General features: G+C 37.5%; 1 protein-coding gene across 5 annotated transcripts in view; it reads left to right on the top strand.

Annotated features, from left to right (window-relative positions):
• LOC104361077 (transformation/transcription domain associated protein) overlaps nucleotides 1-24,924 on the top strand; it is a 102,458-nt gene that overhangs the window by 1,007 nt on the left and 76,527 nt on the right. For 2 of the 5 annotated variants that reach the window (XM_042798359.1, XM_042798356.1), the window contains exons 1-22: nucleotides 23-510; nucleotides 761-849; nucleotides 1,473-1,623; nucleotides 1,974-2,023; nucleotides 5,953-6,063; nucleotides 7,136-7,240; nucleotides 7,925-8,008; nucleotides 8,430-8,486; nucleotides 9,146-9,271; nucleotides 9,594-9,671; nucleotides 9,900-9,988; nucleotides 10,915-11,011; nucleotides 11,378-11,516; nucleotides 13,909-13,987; nucleotides 14,847-15,081; nucleotides 16,992-17,319; nucleotides 17,442-17,539; nucleotides 18,164-18,358; nucleotides 18,844-19,035; nucleotides 20,805-20,970; nucleotides 22,236-22,492; nucleotides 23,365-23,565. In XM_042798359.1, coding sequence (XP_042654293.1) covers nucleotides 1,524-1,623; nucleotides 1,974-2,023; nucleotides 5,953-6,063; nucleotides 7,136-7,240; nucleotides 7,925-8,008; nucleotides 8,430-8,486; nucleotides 9,146-9,271; nucleotides 9,594-9,671; nucleotides 9,900-9,988; nucleotides 10,915-11,011; nucleotides 11,378-11,516; nucleotides 13,909-13,987; nucleotides 14,847-15,081; nucleotides 16,992-17,319; nucleotides 17,442-17,539; nucleotides 18,164-18,358; nucleotides 18,844-19,035; nucleotides 20,805-20,970; nucleotides 22,236-22,492; nucleotides 23,365-23,565 — 2,787 coding nt within the window. In that variant the 5' untranslated portion in view covers nucleotides 23-510; nucleotides 761-849; nucleotides 1,473-1,523. Of the gene's footprint in view, nucleotides 1-22; nucleotides 511-760; nucleotides 850-1,472; nucleotides 1,624-1,973; nucleotides 2,109-5,952; nucleotides 6,064-7,135; nucleotides 7,241-7,924; nucleotides 8,009-8,429; nucleotides 8,487-9,145; nucleotides 9,272-9,593; nucleotides 9,672-9,899; nucleotides 9,989-10,914; nucleotides 11,012-11,377; nucleotides 11,517-13,908; nucleotides 13,988-14,846; nucleotides 15,082-16,991; nucleotides 17,320-17,441; nucleotides 17,540-18,163; nucleotides 18,359-18,843; nucleotides 19,036-20,804; nucleotides 20,971-22,235; nucleotides 22,493-23,364; nucleotides 23,566-24,924 lie in introns of those variants that run through there. The other 3 variants (XM_042798357.1, XM_042798358.1, XM_032983629.2) reach the window with 3 other exon arrangements.

The raw sequence follows: 24,924 nt of genomic DNA, 5'->3' as shown, positions 1-24,924 counted from the left end.
TTATTTGGTAAGCCCCCTCCTACAGGCTTTGCTCTCGGTCCCCCGGAGCCGCTTTTGCCGCCGCTCCCCCGGGGCGCCGCTGGGTCGCGGCTGCAGCGGCGGGGCGGGCCTCGAGCCTGCCGGGGCACCGGCAGCGGCCGCCCGGGGTAACTCCTCGCCCGCTACTACCAGCGCCGCGCCCGTCCGCCGCCGCGATAGCGGAGACCCCGGGGCTGAGGGGAGGGACGGGGCCGGCCTCCAGCTAGGGCGACACTGCCCCGGCGGGGCAGGGCAGGGGGCGGCCGGGGGTTGCGGGTACCCCCGCCCTGCGCCGGGGAGAGAGCCCTGCAGCACCGTGGGCCTCAACGCCCGCCTCCGCCCGGGGAGATGCGCGGGAGGCGGGTAGCGAGAGGAGGCGGCCGGAACTAGGCTCGGGCGCTTCCGTTGCGCCCATGCGCTGCTGCCGGCCTCCGGGAGCAACAAAGGAGGGAGCTGGGGGGCCGAGGCCGGCCGAGCCCGGGGAGCCGAGGGGTGAGGGGCGCCGGGGGCGGTGGCGGCGGCGTCCTCGATGGGGCCTGGGCTTGGGGCGGGGTGAAGCGAAGCGGCGGGAGGCGAGGCCCGGCCCGGTGCAGCCTGCGGGGCGGAACCGGCGCGCCGCGGGGAGGAGGAAGGGGCCGGAGCCCCACTAGCACGGCGCTCGAAGGCCGCGGGCCTCGGTAGGGTGTTGAGGGAACGGGGGGAAAGCGTTGCTGCGGCCGTTCACGAGTGCCCGTGTTCACAGGGTGGGCGCCTCGGCGGGGATGGGGGCGGCGTGATGGCGCCCTGGCAGTGGGGAGCGACCCGGCGGCGACCAGCCCTGCGGCGGGGAAGGTACGGGGGCGCGGGGCTCTGCGGGCGGCGGCCCGGCCCTGCGGGGGTCCCGGGGAGGGGGGGACATGTGCGGGGCACCCCCGGTTGTTGGTCGCGGCGGGTCGGCTGGAGCGGGCTGTGTGGGAGAGCTGACAGGGAATCGCCGAGGTGAGGAGGGAAGTCGCCGGTCTTCCAAACTGAATTTGTTTTCGGGTTTCTTTACGAGCGAGAAAGGCGGCCCGTGGCGGCAGGACAACTTCTGGCCCCTCTGGGAGCGAGTCCTGTCCGGGGGCGTCCACGGGGAGCTCTGAGGTTGGGGTCCGCTGGTGCGTGGCGCCGGGAGCATCCCCGAGCCTCCTGCTGCTGCTGGTAGTGGTGGGAGAGACCAGACCCAGCAGAACGCGTCAGCCTGTGCGCTGTGGGGCGGAGAGCCCAGTGACTGCTTTTATCTAGAAGTGTATTCCTGTGGTAGTGAGTGCTGTACCTGCTAGGCATTATATTTGTAAATCTAACTAATTGTGACAGTTGTGGTTTTTGGAGAAGACGTGTCATCTTCTGTATGTCAAAAGAATGGATGTAGGCGATGTGATAGTTGCTGTTAACCAGACATATAAACTAACAAATACTTAAAATTTGTTTTCTAGGTGTGTTGGTTTTGATTTTCTGTACTGAAAGTTGTTCCCTCCTCCTCCAAGATGGCATTTGTTTCAGCACAAGGGCCTACGGTGGTGGACCAAACCACTCTGATGAAAAAATACCTTCAATTTGTGGCTGCTCTTACAGATGTCAATACACGTAAGATACTTTTTTCCTGTTGAAAGTTACAGTTCCTCAGTAGTTTGTTTCACAGATGTTGCAGTATTGTTTAGACAGTTGATAAATGTGTGTTGAATTCGCTTTGAATTTCGTTTGAGTTTTGATTTTTGAAGAAGCAAAGTGATGAGTAATACTTGCATGAGCCGAAGTGAGCAAGCTGCGTGCCTGTGCAGTTGTGTGAGTGTTGTTTGTGAGAATTGTGTGCCTTACAATTGGGCGGTGATAGCTAAACTGATAAGATCTGATTGCTTCTTTGGTCAATCAGCCTGGTGTTTTCCTTCATGATGTACTTTTACATTTAATTTTTCTGCTTGAATTTCCGTTTTCAGCTGATGAAACCAAATTGAAAATGATGCAAGAAGTCAGTGAGAATTTTGAGGTAATTAAAAAAAAAACAAACCCAAACAACAAAACGCCACCAAAAGTCCCAGCCTTCTGAAATGGCAGTCTTTCTTGTGCTTAATGTATGTATGCTGGTTTGATTTCTGATGTTATGTGGTATAAATATTAATATTAGTATCTTGTGACTTATGGTTTATATTAAGTAATTGTTTTTAGGTTTGTATGTAGGAATTAGTCAGGTTATTGAAGAATTACAACATTTGAACTTAAAGAACTCTTGCATTTCTTTAATCTTTATTCAGTAAGCATTTAAATAAACATCAAGTAGTAAATTTTTCTTCCATTTTGTTAAATGATATGAAATCTCTGTATTTAAAGCTTTTTTTTATTTAGTTCAAATGTGCATTGTGCCCTCACAAAGCAGTGCCCCCTCTGATTCCTCTGGGTAGCTCCGTGGTATAGAAGTGAGAGAGGAGTTGTCAGATATAGAATCTGACATCAGGAGTGGAGATGGCTCCAGTGGCATCCTTTGCATGGTGATGGACCATCAAGTTTAGATGAGCAACAGAAAAAAAGTGGGACACAAGTTAAACCAACTCTGTGTCAGCAGAAATTATATTTTAGTTTAATTAATACTTAGTTATTATGTGTCTGTTCTGAAACTGTAGACAACTTATTGTTTTGTAAAATAAGTTTAAGATCTTAAAATCACCGTAATTCTCTCTGTATCTAGTTTTTTAGTCATGTTGCAGTTATAAAAAAGTGCTACCACGATAACACATTTTGTCCTTACCTCCTTTATTTGAAGTGATCTTGCTTAGTCTGTGATATGGAAACATAAATACACGTTCTAGTCCTGTTTAATGTATTTGGATATTTTAAAGTAACCTTTATGCAAAGTTACATCCAGCAGGTGCTGGATGTTGAAAGCTATGCCAGTTTTGTGTCTGAGCACTTCCGCTCCAGTGAATTTTTTTGTTTAGTTCAAGTTAACGTAGTGGAATAATAAATTTAGAGCTGGTGTAACTGTATTATAAAAACAGTTAAAAGGCTTAATCCTTGATTAATGTGGAGAAGTGAATAAGTAGATGTCTGTGACAGTTCTGCATCTATATCCTTGTGGAGTTTTGTGTCTGCTTAAGCTGACCTGCCACGACTGAAACAATTTGTTATCTGACTAAAAGAATAGTTTTAACAGCTGAGTCTAGCGATCTGTTTAGAATCTGAAGGCTTAGTTGATTCTCTTTGCTCTTGACTTCAGTAGGGAAGAACTTGTTCAATATTTATTTTGATAATGTTCTCTTGGAACTCACTTGGTTCTGTAGCGTGAGACTACGTAAAGAGATGATGAATTGATTTATGCTGTTGTACAGTTCTATTTGTTGGAAAATACTTGAGGGAGCAAGAGATACCACTAATACAGTTTTAGTTTCCTTCTTTCCTTTGGAGGTTCTGGACAGTACTGTTGTATGTTGTTACACTAGATGTTCTTTTTTTCATCTTCTGTATCCATAGACTCCTTGTAAACTTTTCTTTGTCACCTACTTTAGCTTCCAATAGCTATAAACTTCAGAAGGTTTTATTTTTCACTTTGAGTGAAAAAAATTACTTTTTTTTTCTTTTTTTTTTCCCCAAAATTAGCTGTTTGTTGAAAGTTACAGCATTCATACTCCATCGGCTGCATTATTGATCTGGAAGTCTCTCTAGTTAGAGGTAGAGCTGAACATGGATTGATGATTGTGGAGGACTTCTTGAAATGAGGCTTAAAACTGAGATGCTTCACCATAACATTACCCACTTGGCAGTTCCAGTTGTTGGGCTAGTTGTTGGTGTCTTTCTGGGCTAGTGGAGGATATTACTCTTCTAAACCAATTTCTGGATGGGCATGTTTGATAGTTTTGAATCTTGTTTCTCAGAAACTGTTTATTTGAGGGGGAATTTTTTCCTTCTCCATTTCTTCATAGAGATTCTAGATTCCAAACGAGAAGAAAGGAGTGTATTCACTTTTTTTCCAGTCTCTGTTTTGAAGAAGAAAAAGCTTCCAGAATCAGCCTCTGTTGCTGATGTTTTGTGCCAGTGGCATAATTCTGAGCTTGGTTAGAGTAGTGTGGGTTTTAGTTTCTTGTATAAACAGCAATTCATAGATATCAGGAGGGCTGCTGATTTTCTGCTCTTTCCTGTTTAGTAAAGATATTGGGAAGGTCCTTTTAGAAATTTAAGATAGATTTGCAAAGGTATACTTTTCCTTGAATGGACTTGTGAGCCACTTTCTAAGAATGCGGCAATACTGCTTAATTTCTTATTGGAAACTCTCCATTGTTTGTCCAAAGTAGGACTGTTCTTATGGTGTAATGTTGGGGAGGTTAGGAGTCTTTCAAAATTGGAAAGACTATAGGAGAAGTGGAGGAGGAAAAGATACAGACTTTGTTTGGAAGACCTTTGAGGTGAAGAGATGATGCAGACTAATCTGCTGTTGGTAATATCCTGTCTTGCATTGTCGTGGTTTAACCCCAGTGGGCAACTCAGCCCCATGCAGCCACTTGCTCACTCTCCCCAGGTGGGATGGGGGAGAGAATCAGAAGAGTAAAAGTGAGAAAACTCCTGGGTTGAGATAAACAGTTTAATAGGTAAAGCAAAAGCTGCACACGCAAGCAAAGCAAAGCAAGGAATTCACTCACCCCTTCCCATGGGCAGGCAGGGGCTCAGCCGTCCCCAGGACAGCCGGGCTCCATCTCACGTAACGGGGACTTGGGAGGACAAACACCATCCCTCCAAACGTGCCCCCCTTCCTCCTTCCTCCCCAGCTCTGTGTGCTGAGCATGACACCATATGGTCTGGGATATCCCGGCCGTGCCCCCTCCCAACTCCCTGTGCACCCCCAGCGCCCTCGCTGCTGGGGTGGTGAGAGAAGCAGAAAAGGCCTTGACTCTGTAAGTGCTGCTCAGCAGTCAGCAAAACATCCCTGCACAAATCCAAAACATAGCGCCATACTAGCTACTGTGAAGAAAACTATCTCCACCCCATCTAAAGTTAGCACATGCTTTTAAAATTTTTGTGTGCCCTTCATATGATACCTGTCTTTTCTTGAATGCTATTGAGATAAAAAAAAAAAGCTTTGTTTGCATAGTGCCTAGTGTAATATAATTTATGGTTGCATGTTATGAAATCGTACTGCAAAGTAGAGAATAGTAGTGGAAATCTATAAAAGGAGGTGGCTCTATAAAACTTACATGTTATTTGAGGAATAATGTGAATAAATCCCTGAAACACCTGTATAGATTTTTCAAAAGAATGCTGCGTTCCTATTTGTACTTTTAACAGACCAGTATGCTTCTGTATCACAGATACTTCAGAGAATTGCCTAACAGCACATACATAAACTACAGCTGAGTTTCCAAATAAACCTCCCAGTGGCCAAGCTAGATTTTTTTTTAAGGCAGATGCAGCAGTTGCAGATGGAGGAAGCTTGCTCATCTAATATTTCTTCTGGCTTCACAAGTGGACAGTAGTGCAAGATTGTTTTCACAGTGGAAAGTAATGCTCAGTTTGGGTGATGTATGCATGTATACATATTTGCAGAAATAACTAAAATTGCAATTTAAGTGTCTTGGGAATCCTAGAACAATGAAATGTGAGTGTGCTTGTCAGTCTTTCTTGTTCAAGAACATCTACAGTGTTGTGGATTTTTTTTGTTTCTTTGTTTGTTTTTTTTTTCCTATTTAAATTAGCTGTATGTTATACCAATTTTATTTTCTATGTGAGGTGACAGTGTTAGAAGAAAAAAAGCATATTGTGGCCTGTTGGGATTGGAGGGGAAGAAATTAATTCGTATTCACTTTTGTTTCGTTGATAGTGCCCTGTAGTGTGTCAGCAGATGTATAATCACTCAATCTATAAAAAAGTCACTTCAGTTATTTAATAGTGGTTCTGAATTTAACTGTCTCTTTTTTTTTTTTCTTTAATTAGAATGTGACATCATCCCCTCAATATTCTACGTTCCTGGAACACATCATCCCTAGGTTTCTCACCTTTCTACAGGATGGAGAAGTTCAGTTTCTGCAGGAGAAGCCCGCACAGGTAAACTGTATGAAGCATCTCTTACCTTTTTGCAGTGTGTGCAGCAGACTACTCACTCAGTGAAATACTTGATTAACCTAATGAACTGATTTATGTATAGACTTCCTTGTTAAAAGTAGTTCTGTCATTTGGAGTGAAATTGAAAAAGTCCAAGTTCTAAATAAGTTACTTATAAACTTTACAAATCTTGGCTTCTATGAAAAATGAGGGAAAACTAGGTGCAAAACAGAATTGGCTTTCTCACTGAAATACAACACATTTTTAGAAATTATTAGCTTTGCTGTGCAATGAAAGGCAAAAGTTGAGTCTATGACATGAAATACTTAAAATTGATTTCCTTAAAAAAAGTCTGATAGCTTGCATTTTTCAACTGTAAATTTGTTAAATTTGCCTTATTCACATATATGGGTAGTAGAAAGTATTATGTGTCTGTTGTGGTTTGAGCCTACTCAGCAGCTAAATGCCACACAGTTGCTTACCCACCCTCCCCCCACTTGGGAATGGGGAGGGAATCGGAGGGGCAAAGGAAGACTCGCAGGTTGAGATAAAAACAGTTTAATAATAGTAACAGAATAATATGGTGACACCAGTATCAATAGGTAGTGTATGACACAGCTGCTCACCACCAGTCCACCGACACCCTCCTGCTCCCAGCTGGTGATCCCCAACACAAAGGCCCCACAGCCACACCCCAAGAAGTGGCAGCCCCTCCCAGCCCTCTCCTGCCTTTATATAATGAGCAAATGTCACATGACATGGAATATCAGCCAATCCGGGCCCAGCCCTCCAGCTGTGCTCCCCCCACCCCCGCACACAGGTGAGGGCACTGGGGCCTGGGGAGCCCCTGGGGTCTCAGGGGGCTGCAGCTCCTCCCGCTGCCAAACCAACAGGAACTCTAGTCCAGCCCCAACCAGGACAGTGTCGGTATATAAATGTATGTTTAGATGAACTAAAATGCTATTTTTTCTTTTTAAGTGTGCAGAAGTATTAAACTGAAAGGATGTTGCAATCATTTTCTTTTTGTGGGTTTTTAAAAAGTTCTATCATACCTTTTTTTCCCCTTTTTTTACAGCAACTCCGAAAACTAGTGCTTGAAATAATTCACAGAATACCAACAAATGAACATCTTCGTCTTCATACCAAAAATATTCTGTCTGTGATGTTTAGATTTCTAGAGGTATTTCCCGTCCCATCCCTCCCTTAAAACTCTTTCAAAGTTTCAGAAAAATTTTCCTCTTCTTTCTTCACCTCCAAAAGTTGCTGAGGGTAGGATTTTAAATAGCTGTGCTTCTGGAGCAAGAGTGGAAGGATGTTCTATTTAGGCTTCACCAGTGTGATATCTTACTGTCTACAGGTTTTCTGCGTGTTTTCTGCACTTCAGAAACTTGTATTTTACAAATGCAAGGAACTGTTCTCATGCTAGACAAAATTTTATTCATTAACTCTTTTCTGGCTTATATTGGGTGCAGATATGTTATTCTAGAGACTTTGTTTTGTTTCTTACTTGGAATTGAAAACATTGTCATTTGAAGCTCACAGAAAATAACCTGCTCTATGTGGAGGTGTCTCAGTGTGTAAATAGCCCCACTTGTCTGTCTTTGTGGGGCATTAGAAACAGGTCTGATGGTATAGAGTGGTTGAAACTTCCTTTTCTAGTTCCAATATGGGTGAATTTAATTTTAGTTGTACTCTGAGACTGCAAGGTAAAGTTATATCAAAGGAAAGGCAATTTGCTCATGAAAATTCATATTAATGGGCACTTGTAGGTTTCTGAGATGAGTATAATTTTATAGGGTTTTGAAGTACTTAGAGTAGTTGAAGAGTGCAGCAGTAGACTCACTAAAGATGTTCTTTTTTTCAGACAGAGAATGAAGAAAATGTACTGATTTGCTTAAGAATAATTATTGAATTGCACAAACAGTTCCGACCAGCAATCACTCAAGAAGTAGGTCATAAATCTTGTTATATGGTATAGAACTTACTGCTATGCTCTTCAGAATTGTTATTTTGTTCAAGTGGGTTGGTTGGTTTGTTTTTTATTTCTTGCCATCCTTTTCTGTTGGATGATTTATTTTTTTCTTTTCCCCCTTGATTTTCTGTTGGGAAAAGTTACTTGGTTTACAGTAATTATTTCTATTAGTACTGTATTGGAACTATGTTGAGATGATTGGCAAATTGGATTATTTTGAAGTACAATTCAAATTAATATTGGCAGAACAGAAGGGAATAGGAGAATACTTTCAGATTCTCTTTAAATATAATGAAAAGTATATTTTAGTGGTGACTAAAGATTTTAATACAGAGATTCTAAAATCGTGACATTTTATTTTTTTCCTTTTATTGTAAACTGACTTCTTTCTTCCTAGATCCATCATTTTTTGGACTTTGTGAAACAGATTTACAAGGAACTTCCAAAAGTAGTGGTAAGCTTTTTATTTCTTAAATTGCCCCTGCTATAGTCAGAAAACAAGTTTGTATTTATTGTCTCTAGAATATATTAATGTAATTACTTTTGTATCTAGTGATACAAAGCAAATATAGTTTTAATAAAGATATTCAACAAAAATATGTATAAAAATGGAGAAATTTAGATTTTGAATTAGAAAACCTTCTGTTTCTAGCACAGTATTGCTAGGATGAGAAAACTGAGATAAACTTATATAATAAAGCACTGGTCAGTTGACTGCAGTGGCATCCATGTAGCCAGGCATTTTTTTTCTTTTGAGGGAAGAGTGAGGTGATGTACTTTCCAGCAGATAGAGCTCTTCAACGTGCTTGATCTCTGGAGGCCATTGTTTGCTCTTCCTCACTGATACAGAGTCTCTGTTTGGATGTTTTTCTATAGCAAAAGAACCATCTTGATTAGTGATGCTTCTCTGCTTCTTACTGTAGCAGGAGTGAAAGACTGCAGGATATGTGTATAGTCCTAGTAGATATTGCAGTGTAAATGTCGTGTGCAGAGAAGAAAAAACTGTCTGCAGTAAGTTGTGGGGAAAAATTGTATGGAGGAATTCTAATGAGATAAATATCCTTTTGACTATTACTAGCATTAGTATATTTTTCTTCTGCTCTTTGCTTGTAGAATCGGTATTTTGAAAATCCTCAGGTAATTCCAGAGAACACAGTTCCTACTCCTGAAATGGTTGGCATGATAACAACAATTGTGGTGAAAGTAAACCCTGAGCGAGAAGACAGTGAAACAAGAACAGTGAGTATTCTAACTGCTCTTTAACTATGAGACAGTCTGTATCACAATACCCCAAATCATAAGAGCAGGTAAAAGGTAATAGGCTTTTTTTTTTGCTTGTTTTTCTTGTCAAGATTTATTTGTTGGAGCTGACTGAAAATTTTCAGATATTTTTCTATGCAGCAGTAATTACAAAATTTGTATTTAATATGATGGTTTTGTGCTTTTTAAATGTTGCTAAATATACTGCTATTAAAATTAGCGGCTTCCTTAAAAATGTATTTCAGATAATTTTTGGAATTAATAATGAAACTGTTTATAAAACATGTATTCTGCCTTTCAGCATTCTATAATTCCCAGAGGATCTTTATCTCTGAAGGTCCTGGCTGAGCTACCTATTATTGTTGTTCTTATGTATCAGGTTAGTATATCCAGTATTTTGCATGTAAATAGTTCTTATTACTGAATGTCTTGTGTACCTTCTGCTGGCTAACATATTAGTAAAGATGAATGCAACATGTTTCTGAGATTAAAATATGGTCTAAAAAGGAGCCGCTGAGATGGTCTTTATTTTTTTCTGATTAGCTCTGAAATAAGTTGACTGCGAGTATGATTTATACATTTTTCTAATAATATTTTTTTTTTTAAGCTCTACAAACTGAACATTCATAATGTGGTAGCTGAGTTTGTGCCCTTGATTATGAACACTATTATAATACAGGTTTCTGCTCAAGCAAGGTAAGAGCATTTTAATGATGATTTTAATTTTGATGATATTTGGGATAAACTACTTAAACCTGCCATTCAATATCGATTAAAATATTTTTGTCTTAAATCCTATGATTTTTGCTTCTGGTCTTACTGCTTTTAATCTCAAAAGTAGCAATGATTTTTTGACTTAAAATTGTCAAAGTTTTATAGGTGAAGTAATTGGCATTCTGAATATTTCCATTATATGTCATGGTTAAAACCCATAGCTTTGCAGTAGATCCCAATTTATTATTTGAAAATGCACTTCTTAAAAATCGAGTTTCTGACAGAAATCTGTATTACCACAGACAGCATCTGATGGAGACCATGTTAACTGGACACTTGCTGTTGTTCCATCTTTACCATACCGCCAGTGATATGTTTTTGCTCATCAGAGGTATAGCTTAGGTGAAGCTCTGTGATGTTGCAGATAATGGCACTGCTTTTCCTGCTTCAGAGAGAGATGTTTCTAAGGAGCAGCGAGTGGTGCTGAGCAGGGCAGCAGGAGTAAGATCACTGCCTTTCCCCATCTTCCTGGATGATTGGAATAAGTGGTTGAAGTTTAAGAGAGGCAGACAAGTCTGTGAGAGGGAATATTGCTTGAACTAAAAAAATTGTCCCAGTTAGGGGAACAGAGCCAAATGTTTTGATGCCAATGTATTGGCTTGGCTTTCTGTAGGAAGTTGAAAATTGTGTGGCTGCCTCAGGGCTGTGTATTTCTGCTTAGAGTGTAAGAAGCTAGGAATTTGAATGGCAGAGAGCTTGTTGAAAACGAGCTCTCACGATGATTTTATTCCTTTATGAAGCAAGAACCTCACTACAAGATGTTGTAATTTGAAACTTCGGTGAATTTTCTGAACGAAGGCATTAAAGAGAAGGAACAAAATTGTAACTGCTGTTCAATTTAATTTCAGGCAACATAAACTTTATAACAAGGAATTGTATGCTGATTTTATTGCTGCTCAAATTAAAACATTGTCTTTTTTGGCTTACATCATAAGAATTTACCAGGTAGGTTGCATTTTTGTTACTTTGCTACTCTTGGTGCAACAGATCTCTAGTTACTTTACAGCAGGCAAGTGGCCAGCATGACTGCAGTGCGTCAGGGATTGGAGAGAAGAGCATTTGTGTAGCAAATCTGAAGATAGGGCTATACTTGGTTGTCCTTTCAGAAGTATTCTCATGTGAATGCAAAGTAAAAAAATGCTGTTCCCTCTGCCCCAGGCATTGATGGAATGGCTATTGTATTTTAGTTTTATAAGTGGACTTCTTAAAGAGAAACAAGTGAGTTTTAAATTAATGTTATTTTGCAAATGTAAAGCAAACCTTTAAAATAGAATGTAGTAATAATTGTATTCATGTTATTTTTTGTTATAGGAGTTAGTGGCTAAATATTCTCAGCAAATGGTAAAAGGAATGTTGCAGTTGCTCTCCAACTGTCCAGCTGAAACGGCACACCTCCGGAAGGAGCTTCTGATTGCTGCTAAGCACATATTGACAACAGACTTGAGGAGCCGTATGTAGTAATTTTTAAAAATGTATTTATAACCTGGAAAGATTTCAACTATGTATGTGTATTTAAGAGGCATATTGCTTATTATTTATTTTGGACTGTTACATACTTCTAAATATTTTGGAAGTGGGTGTGATTTTTTTTTTTTTTTTTTGTTTTGCCTTTTTTCTTTTTCCTTAAAAAAATAATCTGAATAAGATGACATACTGAACGAGTGGCTTTTCTAAGTGTTGATTGTTCCAAGTAATTACCATGAGATGATAAACCTTTGTGTTGGTTTGTAATTGTGCCTACAATTGTATGGATACTTTAAAATATTAATCTGTTAACCTGAGTGGAAATAGTTCTATCAAATCCTGATACCGTATGTTTGATTCAGCTCATAGTATTTGTCTCTAGCAGAGGAAAGCAATTTTTGATCTGCCTGAATTAACTAGGTTTGGTGGATATGTTCTGTTTTGGTAGAATTGCAGAATTGGAGATGAGTGTACTTTGTAAAATATTAACTTCTATCTTTTCATCTTTACTGTGTGGTCTTCTTTCTTTTCCTTCTGCTAACAGTAATTATGGGGTAGTGTGATGTCTCATAGGTATTGTTAGCTTGCCAAAAAAAAAATAACATGTTGCCTAGTTCTGGAATTTAGTACTGTGGTTACACGGAAAGCTGTTTCTTTGGCTATTTTTTCTAAATAAATTAGCTTAATTGTTCTACATTTTTTCAACCTCTCCTTAATAACTTCTGAATTTGAGCAGTTTCAACAAAATTCAGCAGAATGAGGTGTTAAAGATACGGTGTTTTGCATCCTTTGTGAACTTTAGTGTTTGGGCAGGGGACAAAACCTGAGTTAGTGTCTCCACTGGGGGGAATAAGCAGCAGTGTGAGGTTAGCAATTCATTGCCTTTGGTCAGCTGGCTGGCGTTCTAGCATACGTGCTGGTAACTCATCCTTTCAGCCCTGCTCTTGGCTACCTGGCAGCCCCAAACATTGTGACCATTTCTTAATTTCAATGTAAAATATTCTTATGTTATGAAGTTTGATGAGAGAGTTCAGTCAGTGGTCTGGTGTAAACAATCTATTATTGCTTGCTTTGCCTTAATTTCTCTTACTAGTTCACATTAAGAGTAATAACATAACATAGGAATATTAATGGTAAATGTTCTTAATACACAAAAACTCATTACTGGTTTTCGATTTGCGTTTCCTTTGCTTTTTTCATTGTCAGGATTTGTGTCTTAATCTCTTTGCTCTGCTAACGCTAGTGCATCTAATTCCTTTCTTCAGAGTGGTTTGATGATCAAAGGTAGTTCCTTTCGAACCATCTTTTTGACTTAGCTTTTTTCTCCACAGTATTATTTGTTGGTATGACTGAATTTATTCTCCTGTCATGACTGCTGTGGTGGTTACCTTTTAAATTAATGGATTGTCTTTGCATCTAAAAATCTTTATTCCTATTCTTCATTTGCTTTTTCCACTGTAAGTCTTCCAGATCTCTACCCCTCTCAAAACCCAATGCCGATGCTCTCCTTTTCTCTTCCTCTGTATTTTTGCAGAATGTGACGTTCTCTTAAAGCAAAGACAGCTGCCACGTTGTCCCTTATATTTAAGTGGACTTCACTGATTTCTTGCCCATTTCAGATTTCATTCAGAAAGTGCTGGATTTTTATCTTTAACATTGTTTGGAAATCTGTGGAGAATGAAGGTTGCTGGATGTTCCTTTTTCTCTTTATTTATTTTTTTTTGTTTATTTATTAGTAAGTTTTAGCATGTTGCATTGTTTGGAGGTGGGAGTGGTTAATCCTTCCTGCCATTTCCACCATCTGCCTTTATGGTGGAGTGACCTAATCAATTCCATGAACTTGTTGATTTCTATGTTTAAAAAGAAAATGATTCTTTGGTCTTGCTTTGTCACTTGATTTTGTTACTGGACGCCAAGTTGCATGTATTCCTCCTTATATTTTGGGATAGAGCTTGTATGATAAGATGCCAGAGAAAATAGAGTTGTGTCATATAGTGTTTCCAAACTTGTCCTTTCCAGTAACTCATTTGTTATATTTAAAAAGCTCTGCAAAGTTTAAAATAATATAAGCATTTTTTATCTTTCCAAATCTAACTTCTTGTCATATTGATGTGGTGGCTTTGACTGTGTACTGTAGTGTTACTCATGGGGCAAGTGTCAGTGGAGTTCATAGTCACAGGAGCTTAATTGGAAGTTTCTTTGTAAATGACACTGCCTTTTATAAGGTACAGGAATGAATTTCATAGTAAAACCACTTTCTGATTAAAGCTTAAATACCTAAGTTAAGTGGTGTAATGCTTAATTATCTTATTTTGATTATTTCCTTTTCCAATAATTATGTATAGCTTTTTCTTTTTTATCTTTTTTTTTAATTATAGAATTTATTCCATGTATGGACAAGCTGTTTGATGAATCTATACTAATTGGCTCTGGATACACTGCCCGAGAGACGCTGAGGTATGGCAAGGTTTGGAATAGCTATCTGAGTGCCTGCTCTGGATGGTTTCTTTCAAGTTTTATTAATATTTACAACTGTGTCTGTATAGGGTCCTAAATCTTTGCTTTAAATTACAAATTTTATTATATTCTAATATTGGTAGTGCTTCTGCTGCTGTAAAGACTGGTTGTTGTTTAACACTTTGGCGGCACAGTGTGATAGTGTGAGTGTAGGGCAAAATGAGATAAATGGGTGAATGAAAGTGAATTCATTTTTTGAACTGTGGAGCACAAACAAATCAGTGGTTAAAGTGAAATCAGCTCAATATGTTCGCAGTATTTCCTGGAACAGCCAAAATCCTGTGTCCAGTGTAAAATCTGAATGAGATTTAAACTGTTTTGTCAATAAGTACCTTAAAACTTTTTAATTTGCAATTGAAAAAAATAAATGGAGAGAATACTTACTTTCTGTGTCTTTAGTGGTCTACTAGTTTTTAGGTGCTTTTGCTGACCCGATTGAAATATGTGAAGTAAGAGAATTATTTCCTCTTGCCTAAGTATGCTAAACATGCTAATTTGCTCTTAAGTGCATGTAGATGAAAGTACGTGCTGGGGATGTTCAGCATGGGGGAAGAAAGATCCGAGAGGTAGTATTAGTGTCATGGGACAAATTAATGCATTTTTTGGTCAGATTGTAGAGATTGTAATTCTCTTGTGTAATTGAAAAAGCCTTGTGAACTCTGGATTTGCATATCAAAACAGAAAATTTGGATTTGTCATCTTGGAAATAGCTCTGGGCAGTAATTATTGGTTAAGTCCATTTAACAACAATTTAAATTGTTCTTAACGTATTTTCTTCATTTCTTGTTTTTCCTGATAGACCACTTGCATATAGTACACTGGCAGACCTGGTACATCATGTCCGTCAGCATCTACCACTCAATGATCTCTCCCTTGCTGTCCAGTTATTTGCCAAGAACATTGATGATGAGTCATTACCCAGCAGTATCCAGACAATGTCTTGCAAACTTCTGCTAAATTTGGTAGACTGTATCCGGTCTAAAAGTGAACAGGAAAATGGAAATGGTAGAGATATTCTTATGAGAATGCTGGAGGTACTGATTTGTTTAAAACATTTGATAATAGGTTGAATGTCCTATTTTATAGTATGTTGTGAATGACATTTTGCTTTCTTTTTTCTTCAGAAATGAGAATATGTAGAAACAGCCCGCATTCTGTATTTCATTTTAATACTTCAGAGAAGGGCTTTTTAAAGTGCTATGCAACTGGGATAATATCTCAAGTGTAGCAGAGATGCTTTGCCAACTCAGCTTATTCATTCAGTGACTTGTTTCAAAGCAGGAACCTGAATGTCTGTGATGCAGGGGGTAGCCTAACTTACTACTTTTTTAAAAGTTTCTTTTAAATTTTAGTTGTAATCTCCTTTTTTCATCCCATAAGAGGATGTAAGAGTGGCGTTTTTTAATGCCTTCTGGTTATGTGTGGTTTGTGTTTTGTTCTCCCCGCTCTCCTGACCGAAAGAGAATCTCACATTTTATACATTTTACAATCTGTAAAACATCTGCATTTTCAAGATCTACCGATCTTTTTTTAAGGATCTTCTTTATATGGAGGATGTTTTGGGGGTGCTTTTTTTTTTTTTTTTTGAATCAGAGATACACCCAAAAAGCTGTAATCCATGGTGAAATACTACCTACTTGCTGTAGCCAAGTTGTTAGTGGAAAAAGGTTGCCCAGTGTTTCTCCTGTCACATCATGAAGCCACACTCAGTTGTAGAGTAAAACAATTCTAGGGTAAATACTGTTTATTAATCTCATCTTGGGATCTGAGAGCATATCTTGAAATCTCAATCAAACTGATGTTAGCACTTTAAGATAACTGAGGAAGCCATATGGCTGCTTATTTTGGAAAGGGAGATTTAGGAATTCTGAATGTAGTGGATTCCCTCCATCTTTGACTCTGTCAATGACAGGCTCTCATGGTTCTGAATGCAACAGGGCTGAGGTTTACTCATTTTAGCCATCTGCAGATTATTTGGTATTACCCCTGAACAGTTTTTTCTTAATGTAGCAGTAGTTCAGGGAGTAGTTTTCATCCTAAATATAAAATCAAGTGACCATGCAAGTGAAAAATCTTGATGATTTGTAATGGGTCCTTTATTCCAGATTTCTCAAACTGAAGTAGCTTTCTAGTAGGGTTTGTCTTCCAAATAAGCGTCTACTTTTTTTCCTACTTTAAAGTAAAATCTGTAATGTAGCACAGTTGTTTGGTCATTTGTTTATCAAATTTAAATTTGTAATAATATGTGAATCATGAGAAGATACATCTAGGCAAGATGGGAGTGTACGGAACTGTGGTGGTAGTGGGGAAATAGATGAGCAAGCCAAGTAGATCTAGACTTGAAAATCTGGGAAATACAGAAAATTTTAAACTGAAACCTTGTGCAACATGTCCCTTGTTTAGTATCAACCAAGAGGCAGAAATGTTGGGGACCACTGTTGTGCAGGATTGATTGTTGCTTTCTATATCTGATATGCTGCATAAAACTAAACCGTAAACCTATAACGTATAGATCTTTTAATATATCTGATATAGATTACATACATATACACATCTGAAAAATTTGAGCTTTTTATGCTTAGTAGTAAATATTTATGGACTGCAATATTAAGCCATATTTAAAAAACCTAATTCAGATAGCTTTTAGTGCACTAAAAGCTGTAGAGAGATCAGGTTTTAGTTGATGGTTTTACTCATTTTCAGCGAATATTTTTACTTCCTGAATTTGTTAGAAGCAAGCCAACTACTTTGTTGATACACTTAAAAATGTTTGCTGTCATTTGAATGACTTCAGAAATAGTTAGTTATAAATTTTATTGATTTCAGTATGCTGACTTGAAGTATTAGTATTATTAAATTTGGAATGATTTTTGAAGAAGAAACTTACTTTCTTTTTTCTTTCCCCACCCTGCTCTTTCATTTGTCTTTCCTATTTGTGCCTTAGGTTTTTGTTCTGAAGTTTCACACAATAGCACGGTACCAGCTTTCGGTGATTTTTAAAAAATGCAAGCCACAGTCTGAACTTGGGGCTGCTGAAGCTGCATTGCCTGGAGTACCGACAGCAGCAAATGCAGCACCTGTTCCTGTCCCATCTCCTGCCCCAGCCACTCCAGTGGCCCCTGCACCAGTACCTGTCTTTGAAAAACAAGGAGAGAAAGAAAAAGAAGATAAACAGACATTTCAGGTCACAGATTGCCGAAGCTTAGTAAAAACTTTGGTCTGTGGTGTCAAGACAATCACGTGGGGCATAACATCATGCAAAGCTCCTGGTGGTAAAACTGCATAATATTTAATAACATTTATCTTTTGTAATTCTACAATTAAAACTCTCTAGCGTGAAAGCAAATAATATTTTTAATGGTCACCTACTGTCTTATTCTTTACCTTCTTCCAGAAGCGCAATTCATTCCCAATAAGCAGTTACAACCTAAGGAGACTCAAATCTATATAAAACTGGTAAAATATGCAATGCAAGCTTTAGATATTTATCAGGTATGTAACCTGGCTGCATAGCACTTTTATTTATACAGTTACTGCGTGTTACATTTTTTTAATAAGGATTTATTTGTCAGCTAAAAGGCAAATTTCACATGTAGTATATTTTCATTAAGTTTTTTATTTCAGTACTACAGCTTTAGGGAAATTTTATGAATTTCAAAGTATTTAACACTTGCGATGAAGAAATTATTTTCTTAACAGCCATTATAGTCTTTGTTTATGCAGACAGGTCAGGCTAAATATAACTGACTTTCATGTCATGGATTACATCTTTTCTTCAAAGAGATCGTTTAGCTATCAGTCAAACATACACATGTGAATGCTTTGTCTTCTCTAGTTGCACAAAATACTGATGAAATGTAAATGTACATGATTTGGAATTAAGTAACTTTACAAATATGCTGTGGTATCTCCTGCTGTTGCTTTTTCCGCTCCTGATTTCATGGTTTTAAAATCTGTGCTGGAAATGCTCAATTTTGATATTTTTCTTGTCATTGTTGGTTCTTGCATGTGAAACCTGTAAAATCTCAGATTTTTTTCAAGAGGTATTTTAAGAATAATGTGGAAAAAGTTATTAAAATTCTATAACCAATATGTGTGTTTTCTCAATTGCTGTAGGTCCAAATAGCAGGAAATGGACAGACATATGTTCGAGTAGCAAACTGTCAGACAGTCAGAATGAAAGAGGAAAAGGAAGTTCTGGAGCATTTTGCTGGTGTGTTTACAATGATGAACCCTTTAACTTTTAAAGAAATCTTTCAGACTACTGTTCCTTATATGGTGGAGAGAATCTCAAAAAACTATGCTCTTCAGGTATTATGTTTACTTTTTTTTTTCATTTGATAAAAACCAGTGTGTAGAGTATAACATGCCTTGAAGTACATAAGGATGAAATGGAATTATAAATAATAATGTTGAAATTAGCATGCAAGATTTGAAGCAGTCTATAAAAATACTTTGTAAAGATTGGTTTTCAGAAACTTTCAAAACTAAGTGATGCAAAACATGAGCACTTCAGTTTAGAGTATGTGCATACTTTTATTGAAAAGGAGTGAACATGTATTGATTTTCTACTGTTTTACAGAGCACAAGTCCTATACATTTAAAATTAAACTTTAAACTTGAATACTTAATTTATATGCATGTTTGTTTTCCACTGAGGATAATGTGAATCACTTGGGTAGCAGTGGAGATGGGGAAAGAAATTTGTCTTTTTTTTTTTTTAAATTGGTAGTGCATTTATTCCTCTGTTCCTTTCATTAAGGCAACAATAACTCCTTTGTGGTTTCCTTTTATAGATTGTTGCCAATTCCTTCTTGGCAAACCCTACTACCTCTGCCCTCTTTGCAACCATTTTGGTAGAATATCTTCTGGATCGGCTGCCAGAAATGGGCTCTAATGTGGAACTCTCCAATCTGTATCTCAAGCTGTTCAAGTTAGTCTTTGGCTCAGTTTCACTATTTGCAGCTGAAAATGAACAAATGCTGAAGGTAAAGGTCATTTGTATTAAAAACAAAAAAAACCCAACCCTGTTTTGATGCTTAATACATTCTTCAGATGTCTTAAGAAACTTAGAGTTTTATGCTGCCTGACATTTGATAGTCTTTTCACGTTTGAACCGCTATTAGTGATACATCTCCATTTTTCCCAAATGCCAAGTACATTGCCATATTTATAAGAGACGTTTTCTGTGAATGCTTGCTTCACATTGGAAACTATCACGTGATGTACTAATTCTGACTATAAATGACTGATATGTGCTTGTGGTCTGATTAGGATTACCATAAACCTGTGTAACTTCATGGTCAGGATATGGTAATCTTGCGTATTTTGTCTCCTTTGTTACCATATTAATTTAAGACTTTTGGTTAGACTGGAATCACTTTTTTGTGTGTTGGTGAATCTTGTTCTTTCGTGTCGTATTCAATGACATGTACCTCTTGAATTAGGTATTTCTGTGCTCTTGAAAAGTCTGGAGTGCTATTTTTTCTATTGACAACATATTATCTGTGTATTTCAAGGCGCTATTTATGTTGACGAGATAATCTCATTCAAGGAGTTTAGAAATACTGAGCTTGAAGCAAGAGTGTGCTTTTCTCATAAAAGTACCAGCTGCCTATATCCAGAGAAAACAAGATATTAATTGAATGCTGGGCTCCTTCTCATAATTTCTCTCCATTTCACTTCCTTCTACCTTAAAATAAACTAAATTTCTGATATAGGTAACTGTGCGATAATTGTTTCTGTGCTTAACGATTTGTTACATCAGGATTAGTTCAGTTTTGTGGGTAGAACAGAGTATGGACTACTAATTTTCCAGAGTCTTTGAGAAATAAAAGTAGTATGAAGCAATATTCATAAGTAATGTGAAGCAATATTCATATAATATTGTTTAAGTTCTTCTAGTTTGTCATCAGAATCAAGGTCATTTGTATTTTATAAACTGGAGATTCAATTTAAAGAGTGTGATTTCCTACCTTCACAGTTTTCTGTTAGGTTGTTTGTTTGTTGGTTTGTTTGTTTGGGTTTTTTTTTGTTTCTTCAGGATTGATGATATGGGCCTTGGGTAGACAATTTAACTGAATGATGAAGGCTATTTGCAGCATTTGCATAGCAATGTAGAAAGCTTTTAGATGTTAATAAAATCCAGAATTGTGTCACTGTTTATCTCTGATCTGTGAGAATCCTTGTATTTATCAACTATTTTTAATGATTCCTGCAAACTGTTACATTCCTCTGCTCTAGAAAGGCCACTAGTTTTTTACTTGTAGATACATATCCATTTTTTTACTTGTAGAAGTTTGCTTTCAAAGTGAAATTTTAGCATTCACAAAAAATGAGATTTAGTGATGAAGCTAGGTCAGGAGTAAATTAGTATTGTGAAATGTTTTCTCTTGTCATTCTGACACTTCTTATTTCTGCTACACATCCCTAGGTTCTGTGGAGCAAATATTTTTCATTGTGTCAGATTTGCAGGTTTTCTGTTGTAATAAAGTTGTTTGGAGTGGCAAGCAGACTTGATCATTTAGCTAATAATGAAAGTGGGGTTTAATTAAAAACTGCTCTGGGTTGTTGATACTGTTCAAATACAGATTTACTTTTTAACAATTCTTCAACAGTGGTATAAAATTAGCGTGATATCAAAGTACTTGGGATAGCTGAAGGTTGTTGATCTGAAAAACTTGTCTCATACTAAAGTCTTGTACGATGAAGATGAAATTGATATTTTATTAATCTTCAAGCTTTATTTTTTTTATAGCCACATTTGCACAAGATTGTGAACAGCTCTATGGAACTTGCACAGACTGCCAAAGAGCCCTATAACTATTTCCTGCTGCTCAGAGCACTGTTCAGATCTATTGGAGGAGGCAGTCATGATCTGTTATATCAAGAATTCTTGCCACTGTTACCAAACTTACTGCAAGGTAGAACAATTCATTTTTTTCCAGTTCCAGTTTCTGATCTTTTTATGTAAATAGTATTAATAAAGTTATGTTATGTAATAAAAACAAAATCTAAAGCCCTAACCCTGATAAGTAGCTTTTGATTTTGAGCTTAGCAGTTGATTAAATGTCTTGAAATGTGGCTTGTTTTCATTTACTGTCAGCTGCTTCAGGCTCCATAGTTTTGGCTGCTTCACAATTTCTGCTGCTTGTTTTTCTGCTTTTCATTTTGGGGCTGCTGGGGTTTTTTAGGTGTTTTTTTGTTTGTTTGTTTGTTTGTTTGTTTTGTCATTTGCTTTTTACTATGGATAACTTCATTAGCATAAAGCATTGAGGGGTAGGAGTAATAGGAGAACCAGTGTTGCCAGGCCATTACAGGTTTTGTGGGAAGAAGACAACAGAGAAACTCTGGTTGTTCTGCAGTTGAGGGCATGTGTGTGCATCTGCAAGTGCATGCTAAATATAATTGCAAGTAGTGTTAGTTTGCAAAAAGAAACTAACAATCAGTTTGATTAATTGAGCATTTGTGCTTGCGAGGACTGTGTTCCAGAGATACTGAGGATGAGCAAGGAAATGTGGAGAACTACTTAAAGCTAAGGACAGGCTAATTGGAACAATTCCATGAATGTGAAATCCTGTGGTTCCCATCTACAGCTGTAGGGGCAATTTTTATTGTAGTTAGCAAATATGTATGTTATCTATAAACCATTATGTAAAATACATCTCAGTGTAGAAGTGCTAGCTAGGTTTATGGAATATATGAAATGTTGGTGGGGAGAAAAATAATTTGGGGAATGTGTTTAATCTGTATGGGACAGTGAATGTACTTGAACTCATTTAATGGTTCCTTTCAGGATTCCAGATAGTTTAAAACCAATTTGTTCTGTGTGGATTTTTTTTTACTGACACAAGGCTGAGGTTTGAGACAAATTATATTTTCCTGGTTTTCATCCGCTGTGTTTATTGAGTCTAGTATTAAATTTTAGAATATGCATAGATTCTTTTTTTTTTTTTTTTTTTTTGATATGTGCCTATACCTAGAAAGGCATTCACTGCATAAAATCCTTAGATGGAAGTTATAATTATGAATGGTATTATATTTTGTAAATATGTTATTTACAGAGCTATAAGCTTTACAGAATTTAAGAATATCCAGTTATTCTGAATTTAGGAAATAGCAATTTTTAAATAATAAACTGTGGGCTGTCTTTTTTCTTTTGAGTCTGTAATTCATCAATGATTTTCAGGACTTAATATGCTGCAAAGTGGTCTTCATAAACAACACATGAAAGACTTGTTTGTAGAGCTCTGCCTCACTGTGCCAGTTCGTTTGAGCTCATTACTGCCGTATCTGCCAATGTTGATGGATCCCTTGGTGTCTGCTCTCAATGGATCTCAGACCCTGGTTAGCCAAGGCTTAAGGACTCTTGAATTGTGTGTGGATAACTTGCAGCCAGACTTTCTGTATGATCACATTCAGCCTGTTCGAGCTGAGCTAATGCAGGTAAATATGTTGTTTCCTGTTAGACCACAAGAGGTCATTGATTTGCTAAATATTATTAGAAATATGTGTGAACTTTTGGTTATAAAAACTGGAAAGATCTGTCATGAGAACCATACCAGTCTGATTTGTATGTAAAAGGCCTGTTGGTGTTCTGCTGTTAAACTGAAAGCTCTGAAAAATTTAAAACTGAATTAATAATTTCTTCTATACCCACTGTTAAGGAGTTAAAGTTAAGACTTGGAACTGAATAGCAAGAATATTACTATGATTGAGATGAAGTGGTACTAAAATCATGAAAATCTGTTATTTTTTTTAAAAAAAACAAGAAAAGTGATTACCTTCAGTGTTTTGTGATTGATGGCTAGATGAAGTCTTACATACATGATGAAGATGAGGTGGCTGAAATTTGGAACAGTGTTTTAAATGTGGCTATTTCCCCTAATACAGTGCTTGTGTATGCTTTATGCTTTAAATATTTACTTTATTTGCCTTTATATTTCAGAACTAGCTCTTTGAGGTTAATTCACTTCAAACTTGATTGGCCTGCCTTTTTTTTTTTTTTAAATTTGCAATGTTTTTTATCTAATACTAGTCATAAACACGAAATTACATTTCAGAGTGGCAAATATTTTGTAGCTGATCACAGTAATCTAATCTAAAACTGCATTTAAGGCAACTCTGTTACAAAGCACTTGAACTGTTGCAAACTGAGATGGCTTTTATGCAATCTAGATAAGTATTTTGTGGGAATTATGCAGGATCAATTACCCAGCTACAAGAATAAGTGTTTTCCTTGACATTTTTTTACATTACAACTTGAAAAATTTTCAAGTGAGAATGGTTTGACCATGTAACATTTAAAATACTTACAGGCTTTGTGGCGTACACTGCGCAATCCTGCAGACAGCATTTCTCATGTGGCTTATCGTGTACTTGGTAAATTTGGTGGAAGTAACAGGAAAATGTTGAAGGAATCACAGAAACTACAATATGTAGTCACAGAAATCCAAGGACCCAGTATTACAATTGAGTTCTCAGACTGTAAAGCATCCATTCAGCTCCCAATGGAAAAGGTAAAGACTTAAATTATTTTCTGTGTTGAGAAGCTGTCTTACTGATTTTTCCTTCATTACAGTTTTTTTAGAAGTTTGTTTGCTTGTAAAACCTTGATAAAATACCTGGTATGTCTGCCAGTTCCAGATATGAGTTAATGAATATCTAACATTATAGAATTTGCGTAATTAAAAGTAGGTTTTAGGATCTCTTGCATGCATGCTTTTTTTTTTAAATAACCCCTTAGTTAGACAAAGAGGTTTCTAATTAATTTTTGTTGTAATGAAGAAACAGAATTTAAACTCCCCTATGTTTTTTTGTTTTGGTTTTGTTTCAAGTAGTTTTTGAGTTGCCAGACTTGGCAGGTAAAGGACAAAACATTGTTTCAGAAATCACTGCAAAGAGTTTTTTTGCTTTTTTTACTATGTGGTCATCAGTTGAGTCTCTCTATCAGTCAAGTAGACCTACAATAACCTCTTGCTTCATTTTGACATGCAAAATTATCAGAAGCATGCCAACCTGCTCTTTCTTTTCTTTGCTTTAAATTGTTTTATATGTCACCCCCAAAATAATAGATTTAAACATGCCGTTCTGCTTTTACAGAGTGACTGGATAGGGAGCTAAACTGGCACAAGTAAATGCTTGCTGTGCATTTTTTTCCCCTCTCCCTAACTTCCAGTGTACTGTTCAGGCTAGGAGCGGAAATCTACTCTAAAGCCTCCCTATTTTCTTTCTGAAATGTACCAAAAATTACTGTAGAAATTCTTCAGTGATGAGTTGTGTATACTACTTCTTATATCTGCAAAACCACTTTGTACTTGTACTGTCTTTCATCTGACAATCTTAATATATCACAAATGCTTAGCTCTCACTAATTAGAGCAATCTAATCCGTGTCTGTATCTTGGGATCTGAGTGTGAAGCTTGATTCTGAGTTAATTTGGCTTATAGAGTTTTAATACTTACCTTTTCAATTACACTTTTATAAGTAGGTATGATCTGATTGTAGTAAAGAATTTTCTTTACAGGAGCTGGCTCTCTTTGGCTTTGTACAGCCAACAGGCTTAAAAATAGCTTGGAAAAATGATTCTTAAAATGCAGATAGCTTTACTAATTTCTTCTCTGTGCTGAAGCTGATGAGTTGAATATATATAAATATACTGTAATTGCTGACATTTTCCTATCTAGCTAGGTTTAATTCAAACCAAGTTTTCTGCAGTGTTTATGCATCTAACATGTTGGTTAATGATATGGAATGACCGTCAGCTTCTTGGTGTTGACCAAGAAACAATGTTATCTGCTGAATACTTTGTATCTATAAAAGGAAATGTCGATTTAGAAGGAAGAAGTGGGATAAATTGAACATGAGAAACCCTTGAT

Source organism: Tyto alba, unplaced genomic scaffold, assembly GCF_018691265.1.
Source record: "Tyto alba isolate M040663 unplaced genomic scaffold, T.alba_DEE_v4.0 Super-Scaffold_28, whole genome shotgun sequence".
Classification (NCBI taxonomy): domain Eukaryota; kingdom Metazoa; phylum Chordata; class Aves; order Strigiformes; family Tytonidae; genus Tyto; species Tyto alba.
Note: the sequence above shows the minus strand (reverse complement) of the source record. Positions and strands in the feature narration are given on the sequence as shown.